This window comes from Oryzias latipes, chromosome 19, assembly GCF_002234675.1.
Source record: "Oryzias latipes chromosome 19, ASM223467v1".
Taxonomy (NCBI): Eukaryota; Metazoa; Chordata; class Actinopteri; order Beloniformes; family Adrianichthyidae; genus Oryzias; species Oryzias latipes.
In genome coordinates this window covers 14,099,603-14,120,282 of record NC_019877.2, presented here as the reverse complement: position 1 = coordinate 14,120,282, position 20,680 = coordinate 14,099,603, and the positions used below count along the sequence as shown (strand labels likewise).

Below are 20,680 nucleotides of genomic sequence, written 5' to 3'. Positions count from 1 at the left end.
GGAGTGAAGTGTGTGACCTGCTGAGTGAAATTTTAAATCTGCACAGAGCGCCAACAGATCAGAAAGGGAGGTCAGAGCATTGCGGTAAAAGCGGCGCGTCGGCGCTCCAAAGCCCTGGAGGTGGATGTGCTGCGGCTGCCGCACGCCCCCTCCCCTTTGGACCCCAAGAAGCAAAAGAGCAACCTCTCCTTGAGCGAGGCGCCCCCTAGAGGCTTCCCGACCCGGTGTGGCAGGCAACCCAGCCCCGAGCTGAGACATGCCACCTCAGACGACAACCTGTCCAGCAGCACAGGGGAGGGGCCCGGCCTGCAGGCCACCTGGACGCGCCCCCGCAACCGTCAGGTCCCCACCAAGACGCAGACACCTCGTGAGGTCGACTTTGAAGCTCGCCGCAAGAAGAGGCGTTCACGGTCGTTTGAGGTTACCGGTCAAGCCGTGAGTGTCTTCAAGTTTGTTTAGATTTTTATGGAAACATCTCAACTGTGAAAAATGGATAATAATACTGTATTTTTCAGAGTATAAGTCACGTTTCTTTTTTTTTCTTTCAAAAGTTTGGCCTTAGCTGTGACTTATAGTCCAAAAAATACAAAAAAGAATCTTTTTCTTTTATCTTTCAGCTGCCTCATGCTAAAACAACCACAGCTCAGAGGTTTCGCCCTCTGGACAGCACATCTGACCCCCACCTCCACATCAACGGCCCCCATGCCCCCATGCTTCGCCCCCACTGCAGAGCAGCCCCGCCCCTCACTAAAGTCCGGCCCCCCCACATCACCCAGCAAGCAGGTAAACTCAGAACAGCAGAACGCTGGAATTCTTCTGGTTTCCATCAAACGTTTTTTTATTTTGTTTGTGTTTTTTTACTCGATCCACAGGCTGCAACGCCGAGTCCTCCACCAGCACGGCGAACAACCCGAAGCGAGGAGCTCAGCTGCGGCAGCCCCTCCTCTATATCACCACCACAGGCGCCGGGGCCCAGCGCACGCGCAGACACTGAGTCCGGAGCAGCTGCCTGAGCCTGAAGGGACGACCTCTGACAAAGAAAACACCGATAGAATGTAGGACACTAACCAGACGCAGGCTGGATGCCTCAGCCCTGCACCCCCCCGTATGTTAATGATCGGGGGTGCAGACAGAATTAAAGTCTTAAGTAGACAGTGGGTGTGTCTTCTGTCAAACGTATTCGCTTTAGCTTTCACGCTGCGATGGTGTCAAGCTCAGATTACCAGTAGCTGTAGTTCTGTATTTTCAGGTTTTGATGAATGTGTCGTTTCTCTAAAGGTTAGTGTTTGCGATGAGCCCTTCTGACTTAAGCTTTCAAAGTAAAGGGAAGAAAACCAACAGCGCCTGCTGCTGGTTTGGAGTTTCGGCCTTCTGTCACAGTCAGCATCAGTGTTAGTTGTAGTCAGTGTTTTATTTTGAAAGGCTCCTTTAGAGTAAAGTTTTACACCCAAAAAAAGGTTTGTGTAGTTGACATATCTGCAGATGTTTTATTTCCAGATTAGCTGTTTTTAAGGATAATATTTAACAGTTGCCTTTTCTTTTAATATATTGACATTTTCATATTTACTACTTTCTATTCTGTTTTTTTTGTACATTTTTTTTTACTTGTATCAAAATAAATGTAAAAATCTTTAGTCTGATTTTATTCTTGGGAGGCTGGGTTACCACGTTGGAGAGTCTTAACTTGTTCAGTTTGACCTGTCCAGGTATCTCCTGCAGTATTTGCTCAAAGCGACACTGAGACGTGTGAAGAAATAGGAAAAAGTGACGCTTTCAGCCTCACAAGTATTGAATTCAGTGCTAGGATGTTTTATTTATGTTCTCCCAGACTCTCCAGACCCACAAAAAACCTGGATTAAGTTCTCACTTGGATCAAGTAAACGCTCAGAGATTGGTTTTCCCGTGGACCACGTCATACTTAAAGTATAAAAAAAAGCAAACTGTAAAATATTTTTACAGTTTTTATTTAAAGACCCGCTTAGTTATAGATGACGGGGAGTGGGGGCAGGGCCCACAACTCAGAGGTGAATTTCCTAATATTTCCTGCTTCTCTATAGAAACAATGTCTTTTTTTTTTATTTGAGCTAAAAATCATATTTAAAAGACCACCCAGAACATTTTCAAATGATGATCGGAACGGGACCTTTGAAAAAAAAAAGAGCTTATTCTCCTTTACCCGTTCTTCTAGATCAAAAACAACATTATTAGTTTGATTTATTACACTGATTTATCCAAATAACTGCAATCATTGTAAGATGTTTGTTATTATCAAGCAAAAATGCCATGGACCAATTTGAGACTAAAGGAATATTTTATATTTCACAACAAAAAAGTAAAAAACAAAATTCTGCACCTTTAATTAGCTACCAAAGGAGCACATTTTAGTGATTTATGTAGTCTGTGGAGCTTATCGTAATTAACATTTATTCAACTACAAAAACACATTTAGTGCTTTCTTGCCTATATTTTTGTAGGAATATTTTGGCAACTGGATTTCGAAACAGAAATGTGTGGTGTTGTACTAAGAAATGTCCGCTAGGTGGTGCACACAGGCAACAGGTGGAAAGAGAAATACTTTTTAACGGTTCGTGAAAATTATACTGAAGTACTTTAAAATAATAAATTCTCAAGTAAAAGTTAAAAAAATTAATGATTTGATTCGTTACGTGGAATTGGGCAAAAAAAATATTAATAAATCATAAGTTAAAGTACATCTGCGGACGTTATTTGTTTACTGAGAAACAAAAAGATTAAGCTCACTTGCAGTTTTTTTTCTTTTATGGAAAAACAAGCGGCCAATAATAATACTGTCCTCACATATTAGTATTTTGATCCCACAAAATAGTATTTTAGTATCTTTAATTTCTACTACTACTTCTAATTTGTGGTAACGATATGCTCACGTGTGGCTATAAAATGCTTAGTTATAAGCAAAAAATACTTAATTGTGCCCATAATAACTAATTTGTATGCACAACACTAATTTGTGTACAAATGCTAATTTGTGAGCACAAAATGTTAATCTTTGATCACAAAATATTAACATACGTGCACAAAAATGCTAAATGCCCATTGTAAGGTTTTTTGTTTGTTTTGTTTTTGTAATTTTTATTTATTACATTGTGAATATAAAAGGCCCAAAACATTCGACTTTTAAGTAAAATGACATAACATTTTCTAAACAAAATGGCTTAAAAAATTGTCGACAGTTGCTCCAAACATTTCTGTATCTAAATGTGATAAAAGCAAAGTGAAAGTTGAATTATCTTCAAATGTTTCCTGATAAACCTTAATCGGAAATCCAGCCCCCTGTTGTCCTTTAATATTTCATCTGTCCAATGAGAGCTTGCTCTCAGTTTGATTGACGTACAAGTCCACCAATGAGATGTGAGTATTTCTGATCGCCGACGCTGGCAAGACTGATTTGCAACCCGCCGATGTAACAACATAGAAGAAGGAAAATGTCGCCGGCGTCGATTCGGACCGTTCTAGGATCAGCGTCCTTTGAAGACTGAAGCAGCAGATACTTGGTGAGTGGGACAGCCGCCACTAGTTGCACTCAAAGTTACGTTTGATCCGTAGCCCGGAAATATTGCCTTGAAGCGCTCCTTCTAGGCCAAATATTGAATGTTTGCACCAACATCGACCGATGGCAGCCATGATGGATGATACTTAGAAAAAGGGGGGAAAAAAACAAATAAACTAGTCTGGTGTTTCCTGTTTTTTTATTTTAATTTGTAGCTTACGTGATGAAAAACCAATATATGTTATCAAATAGCCACTTTAGCCGTTTTAAAAGCCCAAATTGCTGCTGCCTTTTCCCTTTTTTGTTGTCATTTTACAGCACTTCTTGGTTAGTACAACCATAACTGTGCACTCCTAACGTCGTGATGATCCCTCCGCACTGTTGTCGAAAATTATAGGTCCTTTCATTTTTAGAGTAGGCCCACACAGCAGCCTGACACAGTCAAAGAACATAAGCATTTCAAACTTTATTCATTTTGTTTTAGAAAATATAAGAATATATTATAAAGAAAAATAAATAAAAACAAGATTTTTTTGGGTAACAGTGAAGGTCATTTCATGTCCCTATTTACCCCTGGGCACAAAATGTCTATTAGATAAATCATATACATCTATAATAATTATTTACTGGACATTTCAGACTATTTTGGTACTTTATTATAAGATGAAACTGCAGTTTTATTTTATATGTAATAAAGGTTTTAAAAAGTACAAATTAGACATATATCCGCATATAGAGGTGTCCTACACATCTGTTTGTAGCCATTAAATGAATGAATGTTTATTAGATATTTTTTAATTGTTTTTATTTTTGTTTGTCTACATATGAAATGAACTCTTCAGTTTTGAATCCATCCATCTTTTGAATCATTTTGGGGTTCTAGTTAGACAACCCAACTACTGTTGGGCAAAGGTGGGGAACACCCTGGACTGGTCGCAGGTTCAAACACACACACACACACCCACACACACACACACACACACACACCCACACCTCGGGTAATTTGAGGGACACCAATGACCCTATGAAGCATGTTTTAGTACTGTGGGAGGAAGCAGGAGGGCCCACAGAAACCCCATGCCTGTAGAGGAGAAAGAGGTCTCAGCTGGGATTCGAACCAGGACTTTTACCGTTAGGCCAGAATGCTAACCACTACACCTGTAATATTACACTTACCATATTTTTCAAAGATACGTTGTAGTTATTTGTAATTTTTTTATACAGTTTGGGTGGGGGTGGGATTTTTACTTTTCTAATTAATAGCAACAACCTGGCAGAATTGTTCTGAAGCGACACATAGGATGAAGAACGAACATGTCATCACTTGTTCCTCAATGAGCGATATTTTAAGCCTTCACATCTCTCCGTTTGGAGGGCTGAATGTAGGGGTAAGGAGGGGAAGAATTCGGATTCGTCCAATCAGATCGTCCGTTAGCATTTTGAATCTTGTTGTCTGTGTCTTCACAAATACTGTGCTCCGTTGTGTTTTCAAAAGTTTAAAAGATGGCCTGCAAAGTCCACTGAATTGCCATTAATGCACCTTCTAAAATTATTTTTCATGGTATTTCATACTCTATCATGAAAAATGGTGGCTTGTTTATTATGTGCAAGGCATGATGGGACCGCGAACTGATCAGCTTTGGAAAGGTTGTCTGCTACAGATCTGAACAAAGATGTGCAATAGACTCCTATGAATGTTGATTATGGGATGTATACGCTTATCTTTAGCTGTAAATGTTCAAATTGAATAGAATTGCCCAACGGGTTAAGTTGAGATAAAAAATGAAACTCGTAGGTTTCTGTATTTACTTTGAAAGAACTACCTGAAGTTCTAACGATAAACATGTTTATTTCTTTTTTTTCCCCAGAATATAATATTACGTTTGTTTCTCTCGTCAGTGGATGACGATTGTCTTCAAACAGGAACAAAAAAAGAGCATCTTATAAGATTTGAGCTCATTTTCCTTTTTTTAAGCTCATCTGTAAACATTTCAGATGTTGTAGCAATTCGATATGAACTTCTGACGTAACCTGGACTTTAAATATTGCTTTCTGGAGCAGAAATAACTTGTTAGAAAGAAGAAGAAAAAATGGACCCGTCTACTGGTATGATGGGTCTGGGTGCTCAGGGGAACATGGTTTTCACTGTTGTAAAACCCGTTATGGGCATTTTCCAAGTGTCTTCAGAGCAAGGCAGCAATGTATCACAAAGCAGCATGGGCCTGCAGAGTTTATCAGAAAATACAATAGTTCTACCTCCAGCACACAGCAGTCTGGACCAAAACCAGCTGGAGATGCAGAGCATTCAGACCCATAACGAACCCCAGATTCAGGTTTCTGTGCCGGTCCTGACTGAAGATCCATCGCAGAGTCAGGAGCTGGCACAGAACGCGGGTCCAAACGCACAGCCAAACAGCCAGGTTCCCTTCGCGGAGGTGTCGTCCCTTCTGGATCCCAACATGAAAGGCTCGAAGGCTCGTAAGTACATCATCTACCAGTGAAAAGTACATATCTACAGTCAGCACCATAAATATTTGGACAGAGACACTTTTCTTCTAATTTTGTTTCTGTACATTACCACAGTGAATTTTAAATAAAACAACTCGGATGTCATTGAAGTGCAGACTTTCAGCTTTTATTCCATGGGTTGAACAAAATATTGCATAAAAATGTGAAAAACTAAAGCATTTTTTAAACTCAATCCCTTCATTTCATAGGCTCTTAAGTAATTGGACAATTGACTTCCATGCTATTGCATGGGCAGGTGTGAGCAATTACCTTGTTATTTCATTATGAGTGAAACAGATAAAAGGCCTGGAGTTGATTAGAGGACTCGTGCTTGCATTTTGAAGATTATGTTGTGAACAGACAACATGCGGTCAAAGGAGCTCTCCATGCAGGTGAAAGGAGCCATCATTAAGCTGAGAAAACAGAAAAAAAATCATACGAGATATTGCTACAGTATTAGGAGTGGCAAAATCAACAGTGTGGTACATCCTGAGAAAGAAAGAAAGCACTGGTGAACTCAGCAACGCAAAAAGACCTGGACGTCCACGGAAGACAACAGTGGGGGATGATTGCAGAAATCATTTCCATGGTGAAGAGGAACCCGTTCACAACAGCCAACCAAGTGAACAACACTCTCCAGGAGGTAGGCGTATCATAAAAAGAAGACTGCATGAAAGTAGATACAGAGGCTACACTGCAAGATGCAAGCCACTCATAAGCCTCAAGAATAGGAAGGCTAGATTGGACTTTGCTAAAAAGCATCTAAAAAAGCCAGCACAGTTCTGGAAAAACATTCTTTGGACAGATGAAACCAAAACCAACCTCTACCAGAATGATGGTAGGAGAAAAGTATGGAGAAGGCGTGGAGAAGCTCATGATCCAAAGCACGCTACATCATCAGTAAAACACTGTGGAGGCAGTGTGATGGTCTGGGCGTACATGGCTGCTAGTGGCACTGGGACACTAGTGTTTATTGATGACGTGACACAGGACAGAGGCAGCACAATGAAGGCTGAGGTGTTCAGAGACATACCGTCTGCACAGATCCAGATGAATGCAGCCAAACTGATTGGGCGGCATTTCATAATACAGATGGACAACGACCCAAAACATACAGCCAAAGCAACTCAGGAGTTTATTACAGCAAAGAAGTGGAATATTCTTGAATGGCCAAGTTAGTCACCTGATCTTAACCCAATTGAAGATACATTTCACTTGTTGAAGACTAAACTTCAGACAGAAAGGCCCACAAACAAACAGTAACTGGAAGCTGCTGCAGTAATGGCCTGGCAGAGCATTCAGAAGGAGAAAACCCAGCATCTGGTGATGTCCATGAGTTCAAGACTTCAGGCTGTCATTGCCAACAAAGGGTTTACAACCAAATATTAGTAATGACCATTTTGTTTTCAGTTATCTCAATTACTTATGAGCCCATGAAATGAAGGGATTGGGTTTAAAAAAATGCTTTAGTTTTTCAAATTTTTATGCAATCTTTTTGTTTAACCCATGGAATAAAAGCTGAAAGTCTGCACTTCAATAGTGACATCTGAGTTGTTTTATTTAAAATTCACTGTGGTAATGTACAGGAACTAAATTAGAAAGAAAATGACTGTCTAAATATTTATGGTCCTGACTGTATTGTTAAAGTGCGACGCTGCCTTCCTGCTTTCATGTTCTTTCTTTCCGCATCCCCAGGTAAATACCTCATCTCGTATGAGGAAATTAAACGGCGCCTGCAGGCTCCGGAAAAGATGTCCCTGCGCTCTTTGGCGGCGTACACTCGGGTCAGCAGAGGCCCGGCCAGCAAGAAAACCCTCCTGGAGTCGCTGAATGTCCTCGGCCTCACGCCCAGCACCACCACCTCCGTGTCCTCCTCCTTCTCCAAACTCACTGAAGGTGACAGGTGTGTGTGTGTGTGTATGTGTGTGCGAGTGTTTGTGTGTGCTCAGCAACATAACAGAAGTTCATTCCTTTGTACTTTCGGGTTCCTTTAGGCGACACAAGAACTTTGTGTGAAGATATGAAGGATTTTGCTCACGATTACATCGATTATAGCAACATGGCCAAACAGCTCATTCCTGAGACAAACACAGTTCAACACTGGTCCAAACTCATCGAAACCAAGTAAGAATGTCACTAAGGTATTTGGATCAATTTGGAACTGGTGAGATCACTTGAAAGCTTCTTCTTTTCTCCCAGAAACCACCTGGAGGACATGAGGAAGTGTTTTAAAGACCCGGTTAACAGCGGCGCGTTTGAAAATGTCACTCACGGCCTCGGCCTTGGAATGCTGGACGTAGCCCTGGACATGATCGTTATGGTGGTCGACCAGCAAATTCGCATCCTGTCCGGGGCGGCGGCGTCCGACCCAGCCGACTCGGCCCCGCCCCTGCGGCGCATCCGCAGGCGCCACCGGAAGATCTGTTCGTCCGAGAAAGCTCACACGGCGTCTGGGGGGACGAGAGATCAGGGCAAGAACGCTGCCAAAGCAAAGGGTCGGGTCAGAGCCAGGAAGAAAATGAAACAGGACTCCGGACTCCCAGGTCCTTCGGAGACCCAAGCAGGCCAGGCCAAGCCGGACCCCGTGGAGAGTAATGTCCTGACCTTTGTCTCTGTGGGCTATGAGACGGTGGCAGGCGGTCTCAATGCAGTTCAGACTGTTTGACAGCTGCTCTTATGGCTGCACTAACCCAGCAAACCATCCTTCTGAGAGATGTCATGAGCGTTGTAGCACAAAAATGTCTGTTTCTTCTTCCAGAAAAGCACATTCAGTTTGGCTCCTTGGTGATCGACTCAAGCAGGCCCTTTGTTTTTGTTTTACTTTTTACTATTTCTGACCAGAAACAGCTGTGATTAAGGCCTGGCCCACTGCTACGGTCTGTCTAGTTATCGTCTCTCCTTTGATTATAATCAGGGTTCATGTTTTTAGGTTTTGGTGTTAATATCTTTTTTTTTCTTCTATCTTCTAAACCATAGAAATTGTGAACTTTGGCTCTTAAAATGATCCAAACGGTGACCAAAAACCATGACGGTCGGGACTGCTGGTTCTGTTATGGTTCCGTGGTTGACGGCTTCCACTAAAACTATCAGTTGGTGTTTTCACAAAGTGAATATGTGTCAGAAAAATCTTTTTTTCTTTTTCTTTGCTATTTTTCTGGTAATCAATTTATATTCATTGACCAAAAAAAGGGTAATTTGCTCAATTATTCTGCGCACGCAGTTTACAATAAAATTGGTGGATTCGCATTGAGCTCTGTAGTTTAATGTAACACCGATTTTTAAACTCTAATCTCATCATTTTTGCTGAGTGTACAGAAATGATCCACAAATGCTGTATTATTTATGGTATTTATATCTTTGTTTTCCGTGTAAATGAATGTTAATCTGGTCTGGGGTCTGTTAAATTCTCTTAGCCTCTCCGATTATTAAATGCTGCTCGGAATTATAACCTAATCACTCATTTTCTTTAAGTGTTAAATACGAAAAAAGGTTTTTCTGATCTAAAATATGCAAATATAATTGTGGATCTGGTTCAGCGTTTATGTCATCCTGTGTTTTTTAGGAAACAGACGTTGGTTTATTTAGCATTTCTATGCAGCACAGTAGCTGGCAGTGCAATGTCTACTATTTTCTGCTGTATTTATTCTGATCTCTGTTGAAAGAAATTGAAGATCTGATTAAACTCATAATTCCTCTTTTTTGTTTTTCACATTTTTTTTGTTGTGAAAGAAGAGAACTTATAGTGCCAAATTTGATAATATATATATTTTTGTTTAAGTAACCTTTTGCCTATTTTAGAAGAAAAAGTCTAACTATTGACTGTTAACCCGTCTGTTCAAACACAAAAGAGCTGGAAAGTTGCCCCTTTACCACCTCTGCAGGAAAACAGATGTCACCTGCTCCTCACCTGTGCGTGTTGTGGTAACGGCTCAGATCTTCTGGAATCTGAAAGGCATTATGGGAGATTTTGGGGCGGGAGTGATGCGCTGAGTAGAGTCAGCCAAGTGTTAAAGCCTCATCTAATGGCACACAGCCATTGGCCGAGGGCACAGCTTTAGCGAGGATTTGCTTTGCATTAACCCTGAGAGGAAACACGCAGCCAGCTGGAGCACAAAAGCAGGAGTAAACAAAGACGAAGAAGAAGAAGCTTCCATCATCTTTGCTCCAAACACCAGCACATGTGAGGTGGAGGTGGGGCGTTGACGTCCTCAAAGAAACTGGTACCCAAAGAGCGCAGAGGAGACTGCTTTTTCCACTAAAGTTGTTTTGCAAAAATGTCAACCTGACAGAGTTTCTCCACCAGAGGTGTAGAGACGGCAGGACGCAGCGGAATGGGGCACCCTAGGGTGCCACTCTCCCACAAACCTGCAGGAACGCACAGGGATAAGAGCGTGTCCAGTCGACTGCAGCCCTGCACGCCCAACGGTGAGTGGACGACTCCACGCTCAAGTATTGACAGATTTCGTGTTGAATTTGCCTTTTTAAGAACAGATTTAAAAAGAAACTGTTAAGGGGGGAGAAAGCCCCTCATTTCCATCGATTCTTAAAAATCTTGGCCCACCTTTACCTGGTTTCCCTTTCACAATCACCTGAAGACCCAATCAGATGAAAATCGTGTTGATGGAGGACATATATGAACATAATTAAGCTTAAAATGGCATTTCTCAGTATTTCTTTATCCAAATTGTTTTGAATCAGGAGCAGAGAAATAAATGCTGTTTGTAAAAGCTTGTTAGGTCCAAACTACTATCGGTGGGCCACGAGCTCCGTTCCATTCCGATGCATCCGCTTGCAGACAAATAGATCCGTGTACGTCTTGGTTTTCCTCGTCTGATCTGGAATCTGTACTGCTGGTTGGCTCCAATATTGCTCGCCATTTTTGCTCCACCACTAGGTTGGGGCTGGGAGGAGAGAGCATAAACAGTGGGATGACGGGATAGATGGGGGTGGGGTTACTAAATGCCAACTCAGAAGGTAATTTCTAAAGAACTCCTGAAGGTCTGTAAAAACTATGTTCAAGAAAATGATAAGTTTTGAGATTTAGGCTAAAAACAGCAACATCATGATTAATGTTTTAAAATGAATCAAAAGAGGTTTAGAGTGGGACTTTAAAGGACTAAAGTCTGTCTGCATCAAATATTTTTCCAAACCCACCTTCATTTAGACGCATTTTATTACTCCTGGGCTTTTTAAGCAGCTTAATTAGACGTGTCAGAGGTGAACTGTGGAGTTTCCAAACACTTGAGCTGTTTCAGACGCTGCCGAGGCAAACAACACCTCCTCCAGGTTTCAAGAATCCCTTAGTGTTTAAATTGATTTTTCGATTTTTTTTGGATGAATTTGAATAAAGAGAGACAACAACCATCCAGCAAAGGTGGATTTCCATCATTTCACAGAAAAAAAAGTGGTTTTGCTGTCTTTACTAGTAAAAATGAAAAGTGTAAAACTATATAACCTTTATTTGAAAAAGACCTGAAATCAAATAACAGGAATTAATTTTAACCAATAGTTTATGTAATGATCTAAAGATCTGAGTGTTTCAGGTTTTGGCAAATGTGTGTCTTCAGTTCATAAAATGTCAGAAAAGTCATTGTATTCATCACTTTTGTTAAATTTATGGATAAAAAGTATTTTTTTTTTATCAATATGACAAAGTTATGGGTGGTTTACGTATCAATTTTCCCTTTTCTTTAGCGCTAATTTCACATTATTAGAATCGAAACTTCAGAAAGTTTTTTCATATATTTTTATTAAACCTATAATTTCTTCATTTTTCCTATTGCTAACTAGCAAAAATAACTAAACAAAAGGAAGGTTTTTCTTTGTCAGTTGTATATTTATTGTATATTTATTCAAGGTCATACAAGTTTGTCTACATATTTTTTTTTATTCATTCCAATCATTTATAGTTTTTTGTATAACCTACTTTAAAGCATTAGGAACATAAACATGTGTGTGTTGTTGTATTTAGATCCTTTTTTGGGGGATATTTAAACTTTCAGACTTTGACTACTTTTCTTTTAAGACAGGGGTGTACAAACGTTTTGCAAAGATCTGATGAGATAAAAATGTGTGAGGGCCAACCAATCAGCCTGCATTTCTTGAACCCTTATATAAACATTAAATGATAATGAACTCTGGGATACTTTTCATTTCTTCACAAAGAACAAACATAAAAATACATTTTCATATTTAAAGACCAGAAATAAAATAATGATAAACTTTGTCTGGAAAATCAAATTAAATGTTGCATATTATTTACTATTAAATTATCACTTGGAACTTTTACATTGAAATTGTGTAAACAGATAAATAATTATCTTATTTAGAAGTACAAACCACTTTGGTTTTGAGCACAGAAACAGATAAATGTGTTCCTCTTGTTTGGCCCTTAAGGCTTTGAATGTCAAGGAGCCACAACGGCTTATAATGTAACTCAGCCAATCACAATCATGAAATCTATTAATTTTATGACAGGAGTGTGCGGGTCGGGCCGGGAGAATTTGAACTCTGGCCGGACTTTGGACATGCCTTTGTTTGAAAGATTTTTCATTTCACTTGTACTCTGCTTGCTTTTTGCCCCCTCCCCTGGTCCCATCCCGCAGATGGATGTTGCACGTTTCACTTCTGTCATATTGTAACTGTTTTTTAATTGGTTTGGTGCATCCTAAGTCCTTTACTTAAAGGCATCTTTACGTGAGTTTCTCTGTCCCCACAGATAACTTGAACAATGCACTGGGTACTATCCGAGTTCTTGGGATCGAGCTGATTGAGGATGAACTTAAACCCCACCTGAACACCGTGCTGACAAACATTAAAGAAAGGAGTAAGCCCGTTCTCTTCCTCTAGGATTATTTGTTTTAACAGCGTTTGTTGCAGCTTGGCGTTGATTTTTAGTTTACATGTCTTTTATTTAAATGTAGTGTGACGCACAATGCAGGTGCTTTTAAAGCCACATGAGCTTGTCATTTTCATGTCAATTAAACAGCATGCATACAACATGTAGTCTGCATAATAACATTTAATTTAAATAATCAACCTGTTACAAAACAGGTGGTTTAAAAAAGAAAGTTTAAGGTCTTAAGCTGTGTTTATATCTCAGCATGAGAGCTGCAGGATCAGAGATAAAGAGGGGTCACATGCTGCTGAAACAGAGCAGAAGATTAAAGCAGAAATCGGCTAAAGCTGCATGCATCTCTCAATACAGAGCCTTATCAAGGCATGCTGGGATTTTTATGTTCAATTCTATTTGTGTTCAGAGAAGGGCGCCGCTGAGCAGGTTGTCATCAGTGGGATTTTGCCAATCTTGGCCCTGTCTCTGCGGAGCAGAGGACCGCTGACGTTATTGACTGCACAGCTGGTGGCTGAACTTGCCAAAGAATGTAAGTGAAATCTGAGAATCCCTCGAAGTCACATTTTTTTATGTACGTCAGTTAGATTTGGGTTTTTTTTCTTTCTGTTTCTTATCAGCTGTGGTCCGTAAAGGATTTGGAGACGCCGGCTTGGTGACGGCTCTGCTGTCAGTGTTGACCAGCAAAAATGAGGAGCTGCTCATCTACGCTGTAACGGCCATCTCTCGCATGTCTTATGACAGCTGTAAGTACAGAAAAACTTCTGAGACAATAAGATTTGTTTAAAAAAAAAACTCGTGTATAAATGTGTCAAAAAAAAAGTTGATGAAAAACTTGGTGTTGGTGTTTATATGGCACAAAATGTGCACAATTAGAATAACAAGGTCACAATTGGCTTGGTTGAGAAATCTAGTTACCTAGACGACATGTAAACAGGAAATTTGGTTTCCCTAAACAGAGCAGAACCTCTCAGGATAGACTTTAGTTCAATCAGATTTCCTACAAAAAAAAACCCGTCAAGCATGTTAAAGGTCAAATGCGCCAAGTCTGCAGTTGGGACAAAAAATAAACTGTGTTTTGAGGTTTTCTATAGCCACCAATTCAGTTGTAATTTACGTTTAACTCTTTAACACCATCGCTGCCGGCATGTGACGTATAAAAAGCACACGCTCTTTAACATACCTTAAATCTTCAACCGTTTATGCAATCGATGTGAATCAGCTTATTCTAATGTGTTAAAAAGCGGCTTTTCATATCATGTCATCTTTTCATTTTATATCATATAATACGCGACAAGTGCGTATTATCAGAAATTAATCCACGCCGTGGAAGTTTGAAGTGTCCGGCACTTTGCAGGCCAGTAACCCGATTATACCATGGTCACTTACAAAAGAAACAAATACTCAGTTTTTAGCTATTAATTCTTTTTAAATTTTCGGTTTGGATCGCTTGTTTCACAAAAAGCGGACTATTTCTTGTGATGTATGGTAATGGCTGAGCTGGCACGGACTGCAGCGGCAAAGGAAAGGGAAATATATATGCTCATCATCACGATGTGTTAAATAAAGCATCAGTTCAGAGAGAAAGTTCACCTCTTACCGCTTGTTTCTGTCCAGATGATGAAGCTAAAGTTTGTTTTAAAGAAGCCGGCGCAGTGATACAGAAGATTTAAGATATGTGACCGGAAATTCTTTTTTAGACGTGCATTATCACTGTGCATTATCATTGCGCATTATCACTGTGCATTATCACTGTGCATTATCACTGTGCATTATCACTGTGCATTATCATTGCGCATTATCACTGTGCATTATCATTGTGCATTATCACTGTGCATTATCACTGTGCATTATCACTGTGCATTATCACTGTGCATTATCATTGTGCGTTATCATTGTGCGTTATCACTGTGCATTATAACTGTGTTATCACTGTGCATTATCACTGTGCATTATCACTGTGCATTATCATTGTGCATTATCACTGTGCATTATCACTGTGCGTTATCACTGTGCGTTATCACTGTGTTATCACTGTGCATTATCACTGTGCATTATCATTGTGCATTATCACTGTGCATTATCACTGTGCATTATCACTGTGCATTATCACTGTGCATTATCATTGTGCATTATCATTGTGCATTATCACTGTGCATTATCACTGTGCGTTATCACTGTGCATTATAACTGTGTTATCACTGTGCGTTATCACTGTGCATTATAACTGTGTTATCACTGTGCATTATCACTGTGCATTATCACTGTGCATTATCACTGTGCATTATCACTGTGCATTATCACTGTGCATTATCACTGTGCGTTATCGCTGTGCATTATAACTGTGTTATCACTGTGCATTATCATTGTGCATTATCACTGTGCATTATCACTGTGCATTATCACTGTGCATTATCACTGTGCATTATCATTGTGCGTTATCATTGTGCATTATCACTGTGCATTATCACTGTGCATTATCACTGTGCATTATCACTGTGCATTATCACTGTGCATTATCACTGTGCATTATCATTGTGCGTTATCATTGTGCATTATCACTGTGCATTATCACTGTGCATTATCACTGTGCATTATCACTGTGCATAATCATTGTGCATTATCACTGTGCGTTATCACTGTGCGTTATCACTTTTCAATCCACACCCAGCACCCAATCAGAATCGAGAATTCACCTGGACTATGGTAAAAGCACTGTTATACAACGGACGTTATGTGTATGCCACAGAATCAGCCACTTTACATTGACTGGGTAAACACTTCACTAATGTAAAGTATTGCATATCAGTGCAAGGCTGCTTTTCTCTGCTTAAGATTCACTTGATTTACGTTAGTTGTGTAAACGGCTAGAGTTTGTCAAAAAAACATCAACACTTGGGTTAATCTTATTATTATTTACATTTACATTGTGAATTGAGCAACCCACCTGGTGGTTTCTTGGTAAAATGGTCAGAATTCATCATCGTTTGGTTTATAAATGCACTTCAACCGAGAAGTTGTGATGTTGATAGTTGGTGCTCCATCTGGATTTCCATTTGAAAGCAAAGTGCTGAATTCCTGTAACCAGTTCAATGTCTGCCCTGAGACTGGAAGGTTGTGAGTTCAAATCCCAAAGATTCTAAAAATGGGACCCTCTGCTTGACACTCAGCATTAATGGGTGGGATTGGGGGGTTAAATTACCAAATGGTTCCCGAGTGTGTCTGCAGCTCACTGCTCCTATTATAGTCCTATTAGCTGTTACACACCTGGGTGTGTGACAGCTAATAGGACTATAACACTCTTCAACACAAGTTTTTGATTCACTTAACATTTCACAAACCAGATTACTCATGTAGCCCACATCAGTATTGAGTGTTTTTTTTTCTCCTCAGCTAAGCAGCAGGAGCTGTTACTTCGCAGAGGGGCGGTACCTCGCCTCGTGGCCATCCTGCTCAGATATACAGACAAGGAGGTTCTGGAGGAGGTATGCCTCAAGGCGCTTTGTAATGTCAGCGGCATGGGAATGGCCGAGGAGGCCGGGATGACCTGGGAGAGGGGGCCGTCCCTGAGGCCGGGGGAGTCGGTGTTTCACGGCGTTTCTCCTCACACCTGCGGCTTTGCCTTCTCTGTGATTCTGGTTCGCGTCTCCCAGTGGGGACCTGGTCAGTTTTTGGTCAGCATAGAGAACTTTCAGCGCTGCTCCTCATCCTTCTGGAACCTTCACGGGAACAAACGGGCCACAGGCTGGTTCCCCTTCTTCAGCGTGGGAAGCTGCTCTAATTTCTTTAAGCTGATGAAGTTCTCTACCAGGAACATTCCTCGAACGAAGAGCCTGAAGACTCGCGTGTTCCATACCTTCCTCTGACAGCTCGAAAACTCTTCACACGGTGGCCTGAAGCTCCAACAAAGCTTTTTCTGTGAAAAACTGTATAATATGTTTAGTGGGCTAGCTCTTCTTAGCAGCATAAATTGATTGCAGCATCTTTTTTTTATCCAAACTAATTTATATATATATATGTAGATTTATAAATGTACAATTTTTTTTTCTAGGATTCAAACCAACTAATTTAAACAAAAACTGAATATTACTTATAAAATGTGTCAGAAATATGAAAACGGAGAACTTTCCCTAAAACAGTAATGATGTGTAGTTCCCTCTTCAAATGGAATGGCACTCACTGTAAAGTCTGATTGCTTTAAGCGCATTAATGGAACTACACATAAAACTAACATTATTCAAGAAAAAAAGGCATTTTATTTACAGAATGACACATGATGCTCTTTATTTTTACTGTGCCATTGTTTTTTTTCAAGGCAATCCAACCATAAATAGTACATTAATGTAAAAATGTTCAAGACATGAAGATGCCCATGATGCTGCTTTCTTCACAAGTGCTTAGAATGATGAAAAATATTTGTTAGCAGGAGTCAAATGTGAACATTTCTTAGATTAGTTAGTGTGATGAAACATTTTTAACTGTCACTGTTTCTGGAAGTTCTGCCATTTAAAATATAAGAGGATTCTGTGTTGTTCATTATAGATCAGTGAGGTGCGGTGAGGTTGACGTCATCAGATTTACAAACATATGAACCCGAACAGAGAAGCTTGATTGAAAAAAATTAAGGTTAAAGTGTGTTGTTTAAAATTTCCTTTCAACGTTTTTCTTTCATAGAAAAAAACCCACAAAAACTGTTATTATTGACTTACTTTTAATTATAAATGAAGTCAACTGCCCCTCCTTCTGAAGAAACACATGGATGACCTGTTTGTAGAAGTTTTCCTTTACTTTCCTCAGTTATAAAAGTCTCTCTGTCTCTGGAGATCTCTGTCAGTGACGTTTCTAAACAAATTCCTAAGTTTACATTTATAATCCTCCATTAAGAAAATCATGCCTAACTATATTAAAGAATAACTGGAAGGCTGCACTACAATTGTGTCACATTCTCTGACACATGCGTGCCTCACCTAGTGTGTTTCTTTTTTTTTTAAATTTTTTTTTAACTTGTCCTGTCCAACAGCTAGGCAGACAGATGAGAGCTGAGGGCCTCTTGTGTTGGACATATTTTACTTTAACAAGAGGGGTTATTAATCTTCAGACAAACCAAAGGTATGTCTGAATAAACCCCTTTTGTAATTGAGGCCAAACTTTATTATTTCAACCATGTTTGAAAATCTTTGGTGTTGGACCGGACGGAAAAGAAAAGAAGGGAAGAAGAGAGAGGGACGTTAGAGAGAGGGGGGGGGGGGATAAGACCATGAAGCAGCATAAAGCAACAAGTTTACTGGTTGTTAATCATTATGGTAAGGTTCAAATGTAGTACAAAAAGGGCGGGGCCTATCCACACACACACTCAAATGTTATAAACACACCTGCTAGCTGCAAAAATGTCCACCTGTCGACATGTACACAAAACAGATAGTGTTCACACGCATACTTATGCCTTAAAACCAACTAGTGTGAAATATTTCAGTCATTCAATCATGCAAACTGTTAGTGCAAAGGTGAGGTAACACCTGTGCTCAGGTGAGTGGTTATGTTCTTCTAAAATGGATGGTGGAACGTGACAAGAAGGAGGGAGAGTGCCCAGCCATCCCCACCCCAAGACCCCCACCGCAGCAGCAGCGGCAGCCGAAATCCCCCCAACGCCACACGGGAACCGGCAGGGAACAACCGCCGCCCGGGCGACCAAGCCCGCCACCCAGGCCAGGGCCAGCAGGACCGCCGCAAGGCCCCCAGAGCCAGAGAGCAGGGAGGCACGGAGGGAAAGAGAGCGCCGCCCCAGCCCAACCAGGAGAGCAGCCCCCCCGCCGCGCCGGGAGCGCCCAACGCAGGGCCCCACCGGAGAAGGACGCCCACAGCCCCAGACGAGCACCCCACCACCACCCAGGAGTTCCGGGCATCCCCCCGCCCCCACCCCAGGTACGAGCCAGGACCCCCCAAGGGAGACCCGCTCCGCACTCCAGGCAGCCATCCGCCTGGCCCACGGTTGGTCCAGGGAGGAGCAAGGCAGGGGCCCGCCGCCCCCGCCCAGGAGGGGGAACCCCGGGGAAAAAAGAGGGCCCACAAGGGGTGTTATAAATATGGCCCGACCAGGCTCGGCCATGTTGGAAGTTTGGCGGGGCCCAGCGCTCAGGGGCAGGGACCAGGACCCACCCCCCAGGGACACGAACACCCCCGGCTCAGGTGTGTTTCTAATGCGCATTTTTACCAGATGAAAAAGACTAAATGAGTCACAAACTGACACCAATGTAACTAAATTGTTGGCAAGAAATAAGCAAATGAAGTAATAATACACAAAGCGTCTTTTATGACGATAGATAGATCGAAACAGTGAAGTGCATGTGTCAGCTGCAGCTCCAGTCAGTGTGTGGGGCGCAGGGTAGGTACGGGCGACTGGTGCCTCACCTGCCGTTTCTCCTATTTGAACAGGAAATTTGTAAATTTGCTACTTTTCTTTTTTTTCTTTTCATAAGAACATTGAAAACCAGCACAAAAAGTGATCATAGAAAAAAATGTCTACAAATGACTATATGTTTTTTTTTTTTTATAAAAGTAACATTACCTTTATTTTATTTATATATTTTTAAACTATATTGACTGCACATCATTGTTATAGATACACTTCAAATATGAGAGACAGAATATGAAAAAATAATGCAGGAGATCACATGATATGTTTTTTTAAAAGTTTATTTGTATAATGGTGCATAATTTTGTTTTTAACTTACAAACAAGCAGGAATTCTGCCCTCAAACACTTTTGTCCCCCAGTTGTTACCTGTTTGAACTGGTTATCTGTACAAAAGACACCTGTTCACAGCCTTAACCCAAATGTCCAAATGACCCGATCCTTACAATGACATGTTCTCCCTACCATGACAAAGGTGGATAAAGGTGAAAAGGATTTCATGTGATCCATGGACACCAGTGAAGATCACAAATCATTGAAGAAAAAAAGGTTTAGCGCTCTGTCTTGTGGGGTCTAGATGACCCCACTCCCAATGTTATAAGTGCCTAGGATAGCACAAGGGTTACACAGTCAGACTGCAGCCTCTCCGCCCTGATCTAGACCAAAGAGTTGTCGATGGACACCAGGAACAAGATTGTAGACCTGAAAAATACTGGGATGAACCAATCTACAAAAGAGAACTGAAGAGAGCTGGGATAATAGTAAAAATGGTAACTATAGCAACACTCATAACATACCCTGCTGACCTCCAATGGTCATCCTGCTTAAGTCAGCACATGTCCAGGCCCAGCTAAAGTTTTCCAAAGACCATATTGTTGATCTAGCAGAGGATTGGCAGAACATCATGTTGTCAGATGAGACTAAAACTCTTTGGAAGAAATGCTACTCGCCGTGTTTGGAGGGGGAAGAATGTGAAGTTGTATCCGAAGAAATCACAACACCCACAGTGAAGAATGGAGGTGGAAACATCATGCTCTTGGGCTGCTTTTCTACAAAGAGGACAGGACGACTGATCTGTATTGAGGAAAGTGAGATTTTGTCGAAAACCTCCTTCCATCTTTGAGAGCCCTGAAGATAAAAATTCTTTTAGCAAGACAATGGCTATGTTCACACTGCAGGCTGAACTCATCCAATTCCGATTCTTTTGCCCCTATCTGATCTGTATCTGATCTTTTCATGACAGTCTGAACGACACAGATACGATCTTTTGAAATGTGACCCAGGCCACTTGGGTATGTGGTCCCGAATCCGATACGTATCCGATCTTTTGAAATGCTACCTCCGTCTGAACGGCCAGACCACATGTATCCGACCCGTACGTCATT

At 41.0% G+C, this 20,680-nt stretch overlaps 3 protein-coding genes across 7 annotated transcripts in view; all 3 read left to right on the top strand.

Moving 5' to 3' along the window:
- Positions 1-1,456, top strand: part of kif19 (kinesin family member 19) — a 42,829-nt gene extending 41,373 nt beyond the window's left edge. For all 3 annotated transcript variants that reach the window (XM_011488344.3, XM_020711997.2, XM_004080613.4), the window contains 3 exons: positions 47-435; positions 618-783; positions 873-1,456. In XM_011488344.3, coding sequence (XP_011486646.1) covers positions 47-435; positions 618-783; positions 873-994 — 677 coding nt within the window. In that variant the 3' untranslated portion in view covers positions 995-1,456. The remainder of the gene's footprint in view (positions 1-46; positions 436-617; positions 784-872) is intronic.
- Positions 1,457-3,403: 1,947 nt separating this feature from the next.
- LOC101166751 lies at positions 3,404-9,731 on the top strand. Of its 3 annotated transcripts, none has more exons than XM_004080612.4 (5): positions 3,404-3,530; positions 5,395-6,004; positions 7,730-7,930; positions 8,029-8,158; positions 8,234-9,731. In XM_004080612.4, the coding sequence occupies exons 2-5, from the start codon at positions 5,617-5,619 to the stop codon at positions 8,697-8,699; spliced, it is 1,185 nt and encodes a 394-aa protein (XP_004080660.1). In that variant the 5' UTR covers positions 3,404-3,530; positions 5,395-5,616; the 3' UTR covers positions 8,700-9,731. The 3 variants fall into 3 exon arrangements, with proteins under 3 accessions (XP_004080660.1, XP_020567679.1, XP_011486644.1); XM_011488342.3 differs by having other exon boundaries at positions 3,405-3,530; positions 5,789-6,004; XM_020712020.2 differs by having other exon boundaries at positions 3,404-6,004.
- Positions 9,732-9,783: 52 nt separating this feature from the next.
- LOC101159048 (rap1 GTPase-GDP dissociation stimulator 1-like) lies at positions 9,784-17,406 on the top strand. Its single transcript, XM_004080584.4, has 6 exons — positions 9,784-10,254; positions 10,338-10,459; positions 12,753-12,860; positions 13,294-13,416; positions 13,505-13,630; positions 16,278-17,406. The coding sequence occupies exons 2-6, from the start codon at positions 10,366-10,368 to the stop codon at positions 16,748-16,750; spliced, it is 924 nt and encodes a 307-aa protein (XP_004080632.1). The 5' UTR covers positions 9,784-10,254; positions 10,338-10,365; the 3' UTR covers positions 16,751-17,406.
- The last annotated feature ends 3,274 nt before the right edge of the window (positions 17,407-20,680 follow it).

Coding starts and splice junctions, on each gene's coding strand:
- LOC101166751 (XM_004080612.4), top strand. CDS start 5,617: ATGGACCCGTCTACTGGTATGATGGGTCTGGGTGCTCAGGGGAACATG. Junction 7,931..8,028: donor CTTCTCCAAACTCACTGAAG/GTGACAGGTGTG, acceptor GGGTTCCTTTAG/GCGACACAAGAACTTTGTGT. Junction 8,159..8,233: donor TCCAAACTCATCGAAACCAA/GTAAGAATGTCA, acceptor CTTTTCTCCCAG/AAACCACCTGGAGGACATGA.
- LOC101159048 (XM_004080584.4), top strand. CDS start 10,366: ATGGGGCACCCTAGGGTGCCACTCTCCCACAAACCTGCAGGAACGCAC. Junction 13,417..13,504: donor GGCTGAACTTGCCAAAGAAT/GTAAGTGAAATC, acceptor GTTTCTTATCAG/CTGTGGTCCGTAAAGGATTT. Junction 13,631..16,277: donor TCGCATGTCTTATGACAGCT/GTAAGTACAGAA, acceptor TTTTCTCCTCAG/CTAAGCAGCAGGAGCTGTTA.